The following is a 17,358-nucleotide window of genomic DNA, read 5'->3' as shown; positions in this document are numbered from 1 at the left end:
GGATATATATGCTGCTATGCATCTGGATTAGATGTCTATCATTACAGGTTTTTTTTTTTTTTAAGATTTTATTGAGAGAGAGAGCATGAATGGGGGGAGGAGCAGAGGAGAGGGAGAAGCAGATTCCTACTGAGCAGGGAGTCTGATGTTGGGCTCAATCCCAGGACTCCAGGATCATGACCTGAGCCAAAGGTAGATGCTTAACTGACTGAGCCAGGTGCCCCAATTATTATAGATTTATAGATCCTGCTACTTTCCTCCCCCACGAGAGAGGCGCACATCAGGTTCCCATTCCATCAAGAGGTCAGACAGTTATCTACCTCAGGGGTGGTTCTCAAGGCACAAGTATTCTCTGTGCAAAGAATGATCTTCAGTCTCCAGCAGGTACTCCAGGATGTGTCCAGAACAGCGGGTCGGGGTGGGGTCATCCAGCTGCACACTTGAGGGTATCAAGGCACCACTGCTCTACAGGATCTCCAGGGCATGCTCCATGGGGATGCCAGCATCATGATTTGGGATGAATTATCTTTGGAGCGTCCGGATGCTAAATGGGCTGCTTTCAGCCTGAGTGGGCTCATGATGCTTTGCCAAGGTGGCCGCTCTATGGATGGAGGAGTACAGATGGCACCACTGGCTGCACAGTGATACAGAAGCCCAGAGTCCTCACTGGATCCTCAGCTGCAGTGAGACCATTCCAGACCAAGAGTTTGTGGGTGCAGATGAATTTTATGAGGCTCGGTAGGTAGAGGACAGTGAAGAGGCAGGTAACTGTGACTACCTTTTACTTTGCTCCTGTGTGAGAGGCTGTCTCCCAGATACCCTTCCTCATGTGCTGCTTAGTTAGTCTAGCCCATAACCCTATACTGAATGACTGGCATGTAGACAATTTAAAGAATTTGCCCTAAATCACGTATTTAATAAGTCACTGGTCTGGGTTCAATGAGATTATATTCTTTCCACTATCCCAGTAATTTTCAAACTTTATCTTTCTTAACAATCAGAAGCCTTTAGGTTTAATGGTATCTCAGTGGCATTTCAGTATTTAAAAGAACAAGGTACTTTGCTGCTGTCAGTGAAGAGGAGTGGGGTCCAGGGCTCCAGTACCTCTCCAGCCACTGCCAGCCGTCCTCTGCAGCTTAGAAGCACTTACACGCAGAAACAGGGGAGGAGCTGGCTCCACCTGGGAAGAATGGAAGCAAGTGTGGGTCAGTGGATCGATGGGAATGAAAGTTGGCCAAGTGACCTTAGCACAGTGGCACATGATACATACACACTGAATGGAAAGCCAAGCAAAATAAATACTCACTTACCCCGGGCTGTCCATCCCCTGCTTGGATCTGCCTCTGACAGAGTGAATTCTAAGGAAGAAGGGCAAACAGTCATAATGTTTGTATTGTGGCTTGCAAATGAAAAATATCAGAATGTGTGGGCTCAGAGTAGCTGGCAACTTAGTGTCACACAGTAGATGGAGGAGCCTGGCCACAGATTCCCTGGCCTTTCCACTGTGGCATGTGACCAAAGAAAAGAGGGAATCAGCCTACCTGTGAATCTGTCATGAGGTTGTCTTCCCCAAGGTGATCCTGCAACTCTCAGGATATTGATATCCATCTCATGAGGATCCTGGCTGGCGGTCCCCCCAGCCCTCCAAAAAAACAAAACCCCAAACCACACAAGTACTACCAAAATAGTGATGATCCCATTAAGCTTGAGTAATTGTCAAGCCCAAAGAAACTTAGCGGTTTACTGATTGAGCCAAAATTAGACAAGGAGACTTAGGTCGGATGAGCAGCAGCCCCCGTGTTCCACAGAGGTTCGCCTGCATCAGGCCCAGCAGCCAGCTGCCCTCACACTGATGGTGCCACTGGTGTCTCTCCTCCGAATATATCCTGGCAGAGCCAAGAGGACACTCGTCTGCTTTACATTTTTAGAGCAGATCTCATGTTTTCCCCGAAGTCATTTCATTTTATTTTGGGGTACAAATAAAATATCCAGCTTGTGTACCCTTGTGCTCACCACTCAGGCAGCGTGAGTCCCATGTGAATTCCCACACTCTCCTTCCTCCTCCAGCATCAGGGCTCCGTGTGGGTGGTGTTCCAAGTCCTGGAGTGGTTCGAAGCAGGTGGTATGGGTGGCTTCCAAGTTTCCCGCTGCCACTACCAAAATGACAGCAGAGGGAAGACTAAAGAGAGTGGGGATCAAGGAGCAGCCCAGGGCCCCAGTGCTGGATAGGCTGGCAACTGCAGCCACTCTTTAGCCAATGCGTTTTTAGGGGCTGCTTGCCTCTGTGGCCCCAGTCGAGCTCATCTTTGTTTCGGTGGATGTGGTTCCCAACCAAACCCCTCATTAATTTCTCAGCATTAATTCAGTTTTAATTACCTGTGTAATTTTTTGGTTGCTCCTCCAAATCTCCAAAGTGGTAATATTGAAACTGGTACCTGGACTTGTCAGGTAACTTACCCATTAGTTGGTAAATACTCTTAATATACAGATTTGTAATATATTGATACTCTGTGGTTTTTATTGATAATGTTTGGTATAAAGTAAGAGTTTAAAAAAAAAAAACAAGTGTAAAGCCCATTGACCACTCACATACTCATATAAAATCCCTGAAATAAATATCAGGATAGGACCTGTAGAACCATATGGTTTAAGGGGATTGTGTTAAAAATGCATATTTTAAAACTCCTACTCCCCCCTTTAAACTCCCCCCGCTCCCACTTGCACACATACCTTATTACATTCAGGTCGGGCCTTGCAGAAGTTATTCATGGAGGGTTTGGAGAAGGGTGAATAAAAGGTTATGTAGATGTGATTAACTTGGTATTAATGCAGAAAAGAACCCTTCTAATCTAGAAGTCTTGACTATTTTAAAATGAACTAATAGCCATTGGGGTGAATTTATGTAGCAAATTGCTATCTGCTGTATTCAAATTATTCCCCGAGCTCTGACTCATTCAGAAAGTACCAAATATCACGGAGGCACACAATTATCATGCTTAATTAATGTTTGCAACCAAAAAGAGTAAGGTTGGAATCTTTAATACCATCGTTGATATTGAAGAACTGAAATTGACTGATTATTATCTTGAGATTAATATATTTTCCCCAAGCCATACCCTGGGGTCAAAAGACCGAGTATTAAAACTATTTGAAAAATTCACTGCAATAATTGCTTTAGGGGCTAATTTTTTTTAATGTCTTGCTTCCTTATGCCTGTACTACTGATTGTTATAGTCTGCACATTTCACCCATTAAGTGGTAATTCAGAGTGACAACTACATTGAAATGAAGCAAGTTAGTTAATCACCATGAAACCATCCCTGAAATACCCTGTCCAACTACTCCCAAGTCACTGGAGGCCTCTGATTACCTGATTTTCTACTGAAGTGAGATTTTTTCTGTACGAAGCTGTAAATATTTTTATGGGAATTCAGGACTGTGGGGGCTGTAGTTTGGTTGGAGCTTGTTATTAGAGCAATCAGAATCTGCCAGAGAGCAGAAACTGGCTTGCTGGTGGCACTGTGCAGATTCCTCAGGGATGTCCTGCAGGTGCCCGGTGTGGGGCAGGCAGGACCGTTGCTTATTCCAGCCCTGGAGCCTCCAGGTACTGACCAGCTGAGGGTCTGGGGTGGGCTCTGGCCCTTGTAATAGGACTTGGTTTTCACCAAAGCCAGACTGGGGGTGACAGAGAACTCTGTCAGGAAGCACCTGCACAGTTTCATCTGCCCGTTTTGGCTGACCAGTTTGGACTGCTGGGGGAAGAAGCTCCCTTGGTCTTCCTTTATCTTTATGATCAAGTAGGCTGTGCCCTGGGGTCTGCAGCCCCTGTAGGGAAGTCTGTTGGGTCTAGTGGTAGACACCAGGCTCGTGAACCAGTTCACCCTTAGAAGAGACACAGCAGCCATGCATGGGACTTGGGTGCCACTCAGAGACCTGCCATGGCCCCTGCCATGGCCCCTCCCTGGCCTGCGGTCTGTGGGTTGTCCATAGCAGTGTTCTTACTCCTCCATGCTTCTCTCTCTGGGGGTATCTGTGGTCCAGTGGAAGTGCTTTCAGGGGCCACACTTCTTCTGTTTCACTGGCTTTGGGAAGTATGTTTCAGTGACACAGATTCTCCCTTTCTAGCTTAACATAAAGGCTGAAGATAAAGCCAAAGTATTCTATATGTCAGATAGAAGAAGGGAACCCCTCTGATTCCAGAACTCCCTCATTCTTCCTGTCCTGAGAACACCACTCCTGGGTGACTAGTATGGCAGCTCCTGCCCTGCCTGTCCATAAACTCCCAACTCGATCCGTGAGGCCATGACATTGAGATGTTGCAGGTGAAGATGCCTATAAACCATAGTGCCCACTCTTGTTACAGAAATAACTCAGCAAATACCTCATTAATGCTGGCCCCATCAGGTAAGCACTTAGACACAAATATATCCTTAAGAAGCTCACTGCATTATATGGGAGAGACAAGTGAACATGCAATTCACTGAACATTGTATTGAAGGCAACAATAGGGAGAGATGATAGGATGAAGAAGGTGGTCAGCTCCAGTGGATCACGCAGGACCTTGCAGGATATATAGGAGCCAACTGGGGATGAGATGGGGCTGGGATGTGTGTGGGCAGATGGGGCACAGCCTGAACCAGTTCCTGGAGGTGCCAGGCTTCATATAGAAGTGGAGTGATGGATGTTTGTTTGCTGTGGGGAGCCATGCCCTCCCTTGGGCTCTGCATGGCAGTGGCCCTACATTATTCACTTGTGTTTGAGGCCTTATTTACATTCACCTACTGTGGGCCAAAACGAGGACTGGCATGCCACAGCCTCTGTAGGGAAGGGAAATGACCCACTGCTTGGAAAAGCTTAGGGTACACGGTTTTTATTTACCATTCACTGTCCCTTCCATTAGAGGGGTCTGTGGCTACAGCATCTTTCTCAGCTCCTAGTCTGTGAAATGTCCCCATACATTGGCAGGGGATGGGGAGAATGGACAGTTCAGGTCACAGGCAAAAAAAACTGGAGCAGACAGAGTGGAGAGAGTGAGGAGGCTGCAGCTGGCTCCCGCTCTCACAGCCATTGCAGTACATTGAGCTCCATAGAGACAGCGCCAGGGCAAGTGAGAGCCAGACAGGCACTGGGCGACTCTGTGCCTCGCTGAGGAAAATAATTAAACATGGGCAAAGGAGATCCTAAGAAGCCGAGAGGCAAAATGTCATCATATGCATTCTTTGTGCAAACTTGCCGAGAGGAGCACAAGAAGAAGCACCCAGATGCTTCAGTCAACTTCTCAGAGTTTTCTAAGAAGTGCTCAGAAAGGTGGAAGACCATGTCTGCTAAAGAGAAAGGAAAATTTGAAGACATGGCTAAGGCGGACAAGGCCTGTTATGAAAGAGAAATGAAAACTTATATCCCCCCTAAAGGGGAAACAAAAAAGAAGTTCAAGGATCCCAATGCACCCAAGAGGCCTCCCTCGGCCTTTTTCTTGTTTTGTTCTGAGTATCGCCCAAAAATCGAGAGCATCCCGGCCTATCCATTGGTGATGTTGCAAAGAAACTGGGAGAGATGTGGAATAACACTGCTGCAGATGACAAGCAGCCTTATGAAAAGAAGGCTGCTAAGCTGAAGGAAAAATATGAAAAGGATATTGCTGCGTACCGAGCTAAAGGAAAGCCTGATGCGGCAAAAAACGGAGTTGTCAAGGCTGAAAAGAGCAAGAAAAAGAAGGAAGAGGAGGATGAAGAGGATGAGGAAGAGGAAGAAGATGAAGATGAAGAAGAAGATGATGATGATGAATAAGTTGGTTCTAGCGCATTTTTTTTCTTGTCTATAAAGCATTTAACCCCCCTGTATACAACTCACTCCTTTTAAAGAAAAAAATTGAAATGTAAGGCTGTGTAAGATTTGTTTTTAAACTGTACAGTGTCTTTTTTTGTATAGTTAACACACTACCGAATGTGTCTTTAGATAGCCCTGTCCTGGTGGCATTTTCAATAGCCACTAACCTTGCCTGGTACAGTATGGGGGTTGTAAATTGGCATGGAAATTTAAAGCAGGTTCTTGTTGGTGCACAGCACAAATTAGTTATATGGGGATGGTAGTTTTTTCATCTTCAGTTGTCTCTGATGCAGGTTCTACGAAATAATTGTTGTTCTGTTAACTGAATACCACTCTGTAATTGCAAAAAAAAAACAAAACTGGAGCAGAGACTGACAAATTTGTGACATTGACAGAGCCAGTGAGAAGTTGCTCAGGGCAGAGGCTGGATATGGATCTGAATTCTCAGAGTTAGTGTAAGAGGAATTCTTTTTGCTTTTTCGTTTTCCTGATATTCACGACCAATTTAAGAAGCATCTTATAATGTGTGTTCTAGTGCCACAGGGAAGGGATAGTGGAGTGCTGTTCAGCAGAGGGGGAAAAAAGCAGACAAGCTGGGGGTGCATTTTTGTGTCATGTGGGTATACTAGGATGTCACATAGTGCATCAAAGTTCAATAAAAAATATAGAAAGTTTAGGGGCTCCTGGTGGCTTAGTCACTTGAACATCTGACTCTTGGTTTTGGCTCAGGGCATGATTTCCTGGGCAGTGGGATGGAGCCCCGCATCTGGCTCTGTGCTCAGTGGGGAGTATGCTTGAGATTCTCTCTCTCTCTGCCCCACCCCCCAACATGTCTGTGTGCACACTCTCTCTCCCTGTCTCTGTAATAAATAAATAAACCGTAAATAATATATAAATTTTAGGTACTTGTATTTATAACATATACTGTGGAATACAGTAAATCCCTCCTTCCCCCAAATAAAACACTTTGGAAGTTGATTATTAAGTACAGTATACTGATCTCTGCACCTTCAGCCTTCTCACGTTCCCAAGCTCACGGGCCACATGACCTTAACTTCCTATCTGACATAGGACTTTCTTTTCCTCTCTTTGCCCTCTCCTTTCCAGGAGCCCCTGATTCTGTTACCCTAAGCCAGAAAGACCTACATGTTTCTAGTGTTCCTTCGAATACTGTTGATATAGCTTCCTGGATGGAACATGTGAAGAAATAGTATATGGTAACTGCTGTGCTTTGAATTTAACACACTTCAATGTAGTGTTATGTATCACTGGTTAGCTCCAGAATTCTCAGGCTTAATTAATTCAAGCATACAGTATTCAAAGTAGGCGATTTTGAGACCGATGTCAGCATCAGGTACAGGCTCTCTGGTTTACTCTAGGGTGTTCCTGTCTGATCTATAGCTGCATCATCTAGAAAATGGGAATAATAATGATAATACCAATTATAAAAGGTGGTTGTTGGGATTAGGGGAGAATACTATGTGAAAGTTGGTCGTTTTTTTTTTTTAAGATTTTATTTATTTATTCAGAGAGAGAGAGAGAGAGAGAGGCAGAGACACAAGCAGAGAGAGATGCAGGCTCCATGCCAGGAGCCCGATGCGGGACTCAATCCCAGGACTCCAGGATCGTGCCCTGGGCCAAAGGCAGGCACCAAGCTGCTGAGCCACCCAGGGATCCCCAGTTGGTTGGTTTTTAATTATCTGGTTGTAAAGTACTGAGCCTTCCCATTTGATGCATTTTTGGTACCTGTTTTTCATCACTTAGATGTTAATTTTGTTTTTAGGATTGTAGAAGCATGAAGTTCACTTTAAAGCAATAATTATTATTTTTTAGATTATCCTGTTTCTGCGATGTCAGAAATATGACTGCTTTGACTTGTGACATTTCCATAAAGCTGAAGGTTTGATGATTTCAAGGGAGATGCTAAAAACACATTTTGTAACTTCCTTTAAAACTTATCTTCTAGCTTTACTCAATCTGTGACTGATCTGTTTGGTGTCAAATGATAGCTATTTATGGATGGCTAAACCCAAGTCTCTATTTCCAGCTTGAATCCTTTTTCTTCTCTGAGGTCCCAACCCTGTCCAAGCTGGCTTGGATCACCATAATGACCTTGATGGGTCTATTCCAGTCTTGTGTTGCAGCTAGAGGACCTTTTCTTGACATATGGAATACTTCATCCCTTTGTGGGGGTGCCATCTTATTCTTAGCCTCTGAGCAGTAAGAATCCAAATATTAAAAAGCCTCATGGATGCTTCACTACTTCCATGTCAGTAGTCAACACTCTTCATTTCTGCTGACATGCCTTTTTTCATCCTTAAGAGCTGGATGGCTCTGCATGGCACCAGCTGTACCATATTGGAACGCTGTACTCAACACCCGTGTTCACCATATTTATGTTTCTTTCATCTTTTATTCTTGAGGCACCTGCTGCTAGGGTCTGATTTTCTCTCAGGTCTACTTTCTTTCGATGAGTGAATGATTGTGTCTTTGCCTTTAATATTATCCCGCTAAAATCCTTTTTGAAAATACAGTATAATAAATGCCCATTTTATGAACTCAGTGATTGTGGTAAGTGTATGATCAAAAATAAAGATGTGGGTTAGAAGACAAAAATAGACTTAGCTAGGTCATCCTAAAAGACTGAAAATATTGTATTTTTATATTCTTCCTCTTCTGTTAATGTATGGGAATAGAAGATTTCCAGCTTTTTCAATTTGCAAGTGATTTTTTCAGTTTGAAATGAATTAGTATAAAAAGAACATGCTAGCTTTAGAATTTGACTTATCATTAAAAAATAATAGGAGAGTCATCCCTTTAATAATCTCTAGCCAATTAAGGGTTTCAGTGACTTATATATTTATGAATTTTATAATTTAAAGCTTCACAAAAAACACATTTTTTGGAGAATGTAACAGCCATCATATTTAGTTTTATTATAGTTTAGTTTCCAATGTCCTGGTGATATCCTGGTTTGGATTTTACTTTGGTACTAAGTGTTGACAAAGACACAAGAAAAATGTGCTAGCAGTTGAGTCTAGTCTGGTGGAAGACCTCTTTTCAAAACTTTAAAAATAGGTTACACCAGTACACTTCTCAAATACTGTTGGGACCACTATCATAGTGTATCTTGTCTGAGCTTTGAGAAAATAGAACTCTTCAGATCACATAATAGGTATGTGATAAATATATAAAATATATTTGAAAAGTTTTAAAAGTTGGAAGCAAAACATTTTTTTTAAAAGATTTTATTGGCCACAATAGCCAAACTGTGGAAGGAGCCTCGGTGTCCATCGAAAGATGAATGGAGGGGCAGCCCGGGTGGCTCAGCGGTTGAGCGTCTGCCTTCAGCTCAGGGCGTGACCCTGGAGACCCGGGATCGAGTCCCACGTCAGGCTCCCTGCATGGAGCCTGCTTCTCCCTCTGCCTGTGTCTCTGCCTCTCTCTCTCTCAGTGTCTCTTGTGAATAAATAAATAAAATCTTAAAAAAAAAAAAAAAAAGAAAGATGAATGGATAAAGAAGATGTGGTTTATGTATACAATGGAATATTACTCAGCAATTAGAAACAACAAATACCCACCATTTGCTTCAACGTGGATGGAACTGGAGGGTATTATGCTGAGTGAAATAAGTCAATCGGAGAAGGACAAACAGTGTATGTTCTCATTCATTTGGGGAATATAAATAATAGTGAAAGGGAATATAAAGGAAGGGAGAAGAAATGTTGGGAAATATCAGGAAGGGAGACAGAACATAAAGACTCCTAACTCGGGGAAACGAACTAGGGGTGGTGGAAGGGGAGGAGGGCGGGTGTTGGAGGGGAATGGGTGACGGGCACTGAGGTGGACACTTGACGGGATGAGCACTGGGTGTTTTTCTGTATGTTGGTAAATTGAACACCAATAAAAATTAATTTAAAAAAATAAAAATAAATAAAAATAAATAAAAGATTTTATTTATTTATTGATGAGAGACAGAGAGAGAAAGAGAGAGGGAGAGAGAGGGAGGCAGAGACAGAAGCAGGCTCCATGCAGGGAGCCCAACATGGGACTTGATCCCGGGACTCCAGGATCACAGCCTGGGCCGAAGGCAGGTGCTAAACTGCTGAGCCACCCAGGGATCCCCGGAAGCAAAACATTTAAACCAAAGTCTCACATATTAGGGGATGATGCATATGGAAAGCTTGTTGTAAACATATTGTCCTAAGTCCTTGAGTTGACATTTTTGAGTCCGCCATACCCAGTTTACCTAGATTTGTCAGAGAGTTCTGCATTCCAGCTTCACATGCTTTAATTTGCTTTTTTAAAACTTGACAGTGCCTTTAGATTTTTCTACCCATTCCTGAATGTATTCTAGGAGAAATAAGGAAGGTTACTACCCTAGTCAGCATTGACATGAAGAAGAATTACTAGAAATTTCCTTGATACATGAAGCTGGCAGCCTGATAATAAGAATTTGGAATTTGCCGGTCAAACATCTGGTGGGCTACTACTTCCTAAAACTGCCATCCAAGTTGGCGGCTTTCCAGTTGTTGGAAGGATGATTATTATGGCCTTTATGGTGGATTTGAGAAGTTCTGCAAATGTGGTCAACAGAACAGTTGATTACTGGCAAGACACATCAGCCATTTTTTGTTAATTAAGCATAAAACAGATCAGTATGAGCTTAAACATCTTGGCCATATAAACAGACTAGCACAAATTGAGGTATAGGATAATCAAAGCTAAAGGTGCAGTCTATATTTTAGAGATATGAAAACGCCAAAGCAAACACTAATACCATAAAAAAAAAAGTTGTTTGAACTTCAAGGTATTAAAAATTAGTACAATGAGGCCTTCTTTATTGGCCATTGTAGGAGAAGGAATATCCTTGTAAGAAACAGTCCTCTATTTTGTAGGCCAACCAGATATCTAAGATTTGATTTATTTTTCAGCCTTGAAAGTATCACCAAAGACATTTTTCATGAGTTAAAAATCTACCATAGAACTATTTATAATCCAAAATAGTTAATTTTTCACAAAATAAAATTTATCCTTCAAATTCCAGAGCCCTTCTAATCTCTTATGTGAAACTTTACAATATATTTTACCCTATTCTTTACAAATCCTTAAATCTTCTTACCATGATTTATTTTTTTGCAGACTCAGGCCATACTTACTGTAGAATGTGGTGACCAGGGATCTTGAGGAGGTTCAAGAATGTTTGGAGTAGGGTACTGGGAGAAGTAAATTGGAAGAGTAGGGAATCGGAGGACATAGCAAGTAGGATTTTAGAGATAAAGCAGCTATTGAGGATGACCAGGTCTAAGACAGGGGTTCTTAACCTGATTGCCTATGAGAATCATCTGGAGAACTTAAAAAATATGACAATGCCCAAGTCCTACCCCATTGTTCTTAGGGACCCAGGCTTCTCAGCTTTTAACTTAACCATATCTAATATATGGCCCTTATTCATCATGGTCCCAGATAAAGCTCCAGCTTTCATGTGGACATTCTAAGTAGTAGGATAGAAAGGAAGAAGAGGCAAAGAGTAAATCACCTGTCTCTTAAGACAAAGTCCTGGAAGCTGCCACATGGTGCTTTTGCTTACATTCATTGTGTAGAACTTGATAATGTGTCATACCTAATTGTGAGGGAGATTGGGACATTAGCCTTCAATCTAGGTAGCCATATGCCCAGCAAGCATATTATTACTATGGAAGAGAGAAAGAATGGTTATTTCAAAACAAGCAAGCATCTCTATCGGCTCTAGAAGGGCTGTGGATTAAAAAAAAGAGAGGGGGGCGTGGATTACCCTGTCTGGTAATATGATCTTCAGGCAATTTGACGATTTTGGAGTTTGATTATCTTCTCCCATCCAGGCTCTCAGGTCCATAGGTGTAAAAGGAAAAGCAGCCTCCAGGTGAGAGGGATCCAGTTCACTGGATGATTTCTGCAGGGGATCATCAAGTTTCAGTTAGGGCAAGAATGGGAAGTACAGGAAAGTTAATGATGTAGGGAATTTTTCTTATGATGAAATTATTTCTCTACCCACCATCCCTCTCTGTCTGCCTTTTCTCCTTAAATAGCACATATTCCATTACTACAATAATCACTCCTTTGTGAATCCCCACAATGCCCCCTGCTGCCTCTCTTTATAGTACTTCTGGGAAGTCCCCAACTCAATGTAAGCTTAACTTCCACCATCCTCCTCACAAAATTATTAACCACAAAGCTTAAATGTGTATTCACCAAGGCTTGGCAATCCCGCAACATTTCCCTTGAATGGGTCACATTCCACTCCTGAGAGGAGTGTCTATTCTATTCCTCCTGAAACTTGAAATGACCCCTCCACTTCTGCTCTCCTTCAGCTCATTTGATACTCCAATAAAACAGAAATGAAGCAATCGGGCGGGAGTTTCTCGCTGCCTACTTCTGAGCCTACATCCTGCCTTCCTCTCTTATTCACCTTACAGTAACATCTCCCAGCTTCTCTGAAAGGCTGACCTCTGCTTTGTACCCTCAACCCCATCCCAAGATATTTTTCTCCTGCAAGGATATCTTCTCTGTCAGCTCGCCCTCATCAACATGAACATGGGGCCCAGTCTTGAACCTCTTCCGTCTCTCTAGGTTCATAAACCCTCATAACCTCTTTCTGGAGCTCAAGGCTCATGTCCAGATAGCTGCTTGGCATCACCACCTGGGTATTCTCTAGGCATCTCAACCTCAGCAAGTCTAAACAGAGCTCTTTTTTTCCCACCACATACCAGATCCCCACTTGCCACCTTCTCCATTTCAACAGAGGTCATCCACTGAGTGGCCAAAGTTATAACACCTTAGGTGAAAACCTAGATTCTCCATCCCTCACCCTGTGTCATTCATCAGCAAGTCCTGCCAGTTCTACCATAAGGTTAAAGTTCATCTGTGTCCTAGCTTGCCAAAGATCTCAATCCTTTTCAAGTCTGCGTAATATTTTACTGTATGTGTATACCATACTTTGGTTATCCTTCATTCGGCTTTTGTGAGTAGTGCTACCGTGAACAGAAGGGTACAAACATTTCTTTGAATCTCTGCTTTCAGTTCTTTTGTGCCTGTACCCAGAAGTGGAATAACTGGATCATATGGTAATTCCATGATTAATTTTTTAAGAAAAAATGCTAAAGGGACTTATTAAAACCCATCAACTTATTGGAGAAAAGGACTGTTCATTGATTGCTTCATATATGTCCTATAGTATGTTAGGCATCAGAGAAATGGGAACGGATGGATCACGGCTCCTTCTCTCAGGAAATGCAGGAGTTTAGGAGAAGGAACGTTATCACCAGATGCATAAATGAAAGTAGCTCTTATATACTATATTTAGTGCTGTAATAAGATATAATAATAAGTGTTATGGGAGCACAGTAGAAAAATAATGATTTGTAGTTTGTTTCTGAAGACAAAACTTCTTTGGAGTTTATCGAAGATAGGTAATCTACCACATTTTGGTTAGTAGTGGGTAATGCAGTTGAGAATTTACAGTGTACAAGTTTTGGTTGCACATTTTTTTTAATAGCTAACTCAGTCCATCTACCTTTTCTGTGATCTCAATGTCTCATCTGTTTTTTCTTCCCTTAGTGGTTTTTAATTGCTGACAGATCTTACAAAGTCAGTGCAGCAAGCTCGTTCTTCTTCAGTGGTGTGTTTGTGGGAGTTATCTCTTTTGGTCAGCTTTCAGATCGCTTCGGAAGGAAAAAAGTCTATCTCACAGGTAATTAGTTAAGCATGTTCATGAAATGAATAGGAGGACTTATTTCCCTAAGGTTCTTGGGGAATTGCCATGTTGATACAGAACTGATTTTTATTACACTGGCAAGAAGCTACACTGCCGCCAGAATTGATGCTGGCCAAGCGTTTTAAAGGGACCAGCATTATACTTGACGGAGGCCATGTATTTGCATCATTTTAGAGATGATGGTGCTTTCTGCAACTCCCAAATTCTAACTTAAGCCATGTTTCTAAAGAGAACAGAGACTGAGCCAGTGTACTAAATCCATTTCCGTGTATCTTGTATGTTGGTTCATTTCAAACATGCTCTATAAGGCCCAGCATAGTTCTCTTGACAAGCTGAGCATGAGCTGGGATTTTTCTATTTCCAACATTATTGTGAATAATTGAAAACTGTGCATGCCTGGCAGATGCCAACTTGTAACAAAGAGAAACCTTAGTTTTTCTTTATAGTTTTTAAGAGAACATTTTTTTTTAAGATTTTATTTATTCATGAGAGATGCAGAGAGAGAGGCAGAGACAGAGGGAGGGAGAAGCAGGCTCCCTGTGGGGAACCCAGTGCAAGACTCGATCCCAGGACCCTGGGATCACGACCTGAGCCAGAGGTAGATGCTCAACCACTGAGCCACTCACATGCCCTAAGAGAAAATGTTCTTAATGAAAAAAGTATAGCTTAGGAAATTTAAGTTTACAAAGGTTTATCTTTACAAATGTAAAATGAGTATAATTTATTACTTTGATCAAATGCTGTTTTACATCTAGGTTGTTGACTACTGTTTCTCTCATTCTAGGTTTTGCTCTTGACATCTTATTTGCTATTGCAAATGGGTTTTCCCCCTCCTATGAGTTCTTTGCAATAACTCGCTTCCTGGTGGGCGTGATGAATGGAGGAATGTCCCTGGTGGCCTTTGTCCTGCTGAACGAATGTGTGGGCACCGCCTACTGGGCACTCGCAGGTACTGCTTCACTCCATGCAGATAACAGACTGTGAGCTGCCCCAGAAAACCTCACAGGGAACCAGTTTAATCCCAGAGTCTAAAAATGCACTTGGACTTGAAGCACTCTATCTAAGCATTACATTTGCTTTCCAGAGTTTGTTCTGTATGACCTTGCACAAGTCATTCTATTCGTATTTCTCTCCCCTGGAGCCTGCCTCCTGTAGATGGTGAGCTTGCCTCCCGTCCTCACAGATTGCCTCCAGATTATCCCGAGAGTCTTTTTCCTCAGAAGGGTATTACCTGTTTATACCTTAAACTGAAAAATAGTGCGGACATAAGAAAGCCTAGGCACTTCTTTTCCAGCACCGTGTTTTTTATTAAATATTTATCTCATGGGTATTGCGGAGGAACAGCAAGTTGGAGGGACCAGATGATGTAGGGCCTGTGCTAGGCCAAATGAGACATTTGTTTTTATTTGAAGTGCAATGGGAAGCCAGTGAACGAATTAAATAGTGGAACAATAGCATCAGGTGGGATGCAGAAAGATGACCCTCGCAGAGGTATGGAGAATGGACCATTGGAGGGTAGAGGAGAAATTGAAGGGCCATTCGGGAAGTAGTTGTGGTTCACCCATGAAACATGATGGGGGCTTGCTTAGACAAGGTAGGGGGAGACGAGCAGGGAATACGGCCAGTTGAGCTGGATTTTGGTGGAACAGTGACTTACTGAAGGATCAGAGCAGGGAGAGAAAGGAATTGAACCTCACAGCTTTGCTTGAAAACTGGGTGGATTGCTGGTACCATTGACAAAAATGAAGTCTAACCTGCTGAAATGTAGTTTTTACTAGTGCACACTGAGCAAAAATAGCAGACTTGAAAATTATTTAAAATAAGCAGACTGGAAATCTGCAAAATAGGATAAATATGTAACAGCCCATAAGCAGTTATAAAACCCCTCCAGAATTACAACATGCAAAAGCAGTGATTTGAAATGTTCACTTTTTAATTAAAATTTTTAACCAAATAACCTACAGCCTTAGCACATCTCCATCTCCACACCTTACCTCTGTTGTCATTTCTAGGCATACATGTGTAGCTTCTTGCTGAACATAAGATATGAATGGTCAGTTGGACCCTCAAATAAAAATTATTGCTTTCTTTTACCTAAGATCTTCATCTTCTGGGACCTCTATCTATGGTAATGTCATCACAGAATTTAAGGTTATTCAACTAGGGTGCCTGGTGGCTCTGTCAGTGAAATATCTGCCTTTGGCTCAGGTCATGATCTCAGGGTCCTGGGATCGAGCCCTGCATCAGGCTTCACACTTGACATGGAGTCTGCTTGGGATTCTCTCTCTCCCTCTGCCCCTTCTGCTTGTGCAGTCTCTCTCTCTCTCTCTAAAAAAAGTAAAAATAGGGATCCCTGGGTGGCGCAGCGGTTTGGCGCCTGCCTTTGGCCCAGGGCTCGATCCTGGAGACCTGGGATCGAATCCCACATCAGGCTCCCGGTGCATGGAGCCTGCTTCTCCCTCTGCCTGTGTCTCTGCCTCTCTCTCTCTCTCTGTGACTATCATAAATAAATAAATTTAAAAAAAAATAACTTTAAAAAAATAAAAAATAAAAAAAATTTAAAAAGTAAAAATATATTTTTTTAAGAAAAAGGTCATAATTTTTTTTAAAGATTTCATTTAATTTATTCATGAGAGACAACAGAGAGAGAGGCAGAGACACAGACAGAGGGAGAAGCAGGCTCCCTGAGAGGAGCCTGATGCGGGACTTGATCCCAGGACCCTGGGATCATGACCTGAGCCAAAGGCAGATGCTCAGTAAGGCGCCCCACATTATTTCATCCTAAACTAACAACCACCTCAAGAAAACTGAGGCTCAGAGAAGTTTAGTGATTTGCATGAGATCACACAGCAGCAGGTGGCAGAACTAGGGTCTGAACTCAGAAACAGTCCCATTCTGTGGGCCGTTTTCCTTTTGCCTACATTGTTGTCAGTGGATACTAAGTGCTGGGAGCTGTTCTGAGCAATGACAGAAAGTGTTATTCTTGGAAGCCAGGTGCTGTCTGATGCACAATAATGAAGCTATAATAGCTATTGATTATCTTAAATTCCCAGGGAAATCATAGTGTCCCCACTCCCTTACTCATCAGACCACATGTTCTGATTGGGTGTTCTGACATGCTGGCCATCCTGCCACTTCAGCTCCCCGTCCTACTGCCCCCTTTTCCTCACTGGGGGTACAGAATGTACAAGTCATTATTGCTAGAGAATTGATCACCTATTGGCAAGAACACAAGAACACATTTCTTTCACAGAATTGTTGTAGAAAGTTCTTGTAACAAGATCGACAAGGTCCTGTGCCATGGGTTCCCCACAGAAGCCTGCCTTTCCCTGGAAGGGTAGAGAGAGGACTGGAACAGCAGACAGGCTCTGCAGTCAGGCACACAGGGTACGGTCCCAACCATCCTATGTGCAGCTGTGTGTCCTAGACAGAGGCTCCTAACCTCTGTGCTGTTTCCTCTTTGCATATGGCCCATAATGGCACCTGCTTTATAGGACATTGCATGTAAAAGGCTTAATGCACAATAAAAATAGCTAGTATTACTACTGGTAGTGTTAGAAAGTGTGTCAGAGGTATAAATTCACAAGTATATTGGGCAAACAAGTGGACATAATAACCATCTCAGCACTTCGAAAAGCATAGGATTTTTAACAATCCCGTGGTTGTTTTTTCCTGTCAGCATGCTGGCAAAAATCCATGTTTCAGGGAGGCAGACAAGAAACAGATAGCTGTGAAATATCATGTATCTGGTGCTGATACACGAAATAGGGAAAGGCAAG

At 42.6% G+C, this 17,358-nt stretch overlaps 1 protein-coding gene and 1 pseudogene across 1 annotated transcript in view; both read left to right on the top strand.

Annotated features, from left to right (window-relative positions):
• SLC22A15 (solute carrier family 22 member 15) overlaps positions 1 to 17,358 on the top strand; it is an 81,847-nt gene that overhangs the window by 28,281 nt on the left and 36,208 nt on the right. Inside the window, exons 3-4 of the mRNA XM_041757413.1 lie at positions 13,423 to 13,555; positions 14,364 to 14,528. Of these exons, the coding sequence (XP_041613347.1) occupies positions 13,423 to 13,555; positions 14,364 to 14,528 (298 nt within the window). The remainder of the gene's footprint in view (positions 1 to 13,422; positions 13,556 to 14,363; positions 14,529 to 17,358) is intronic.
• Positions 5,040 to 5,860, top strand: LOC121492107 (annotated as a pseudogene).

The sequence above is a fragment of the Vulpes lagopus genome, chromosome 5 (assembly GCF_018345385.1).
Source record: "Vulpes lagopus strain Blue_001 chromosome 5, ASM1834538v1, whole genome shotgun sequence".
NCBI lineage: Eukaryota > Metazoa > Chordata > Mammalia > Carnivora > Canidae > Vulpes > Vulpes lagopus.
The sequence above is the reverse complement of the archived record's forward strand: the minus strand, read 5'-3'. Positions and strand labels throughout refer to the sequence as shown.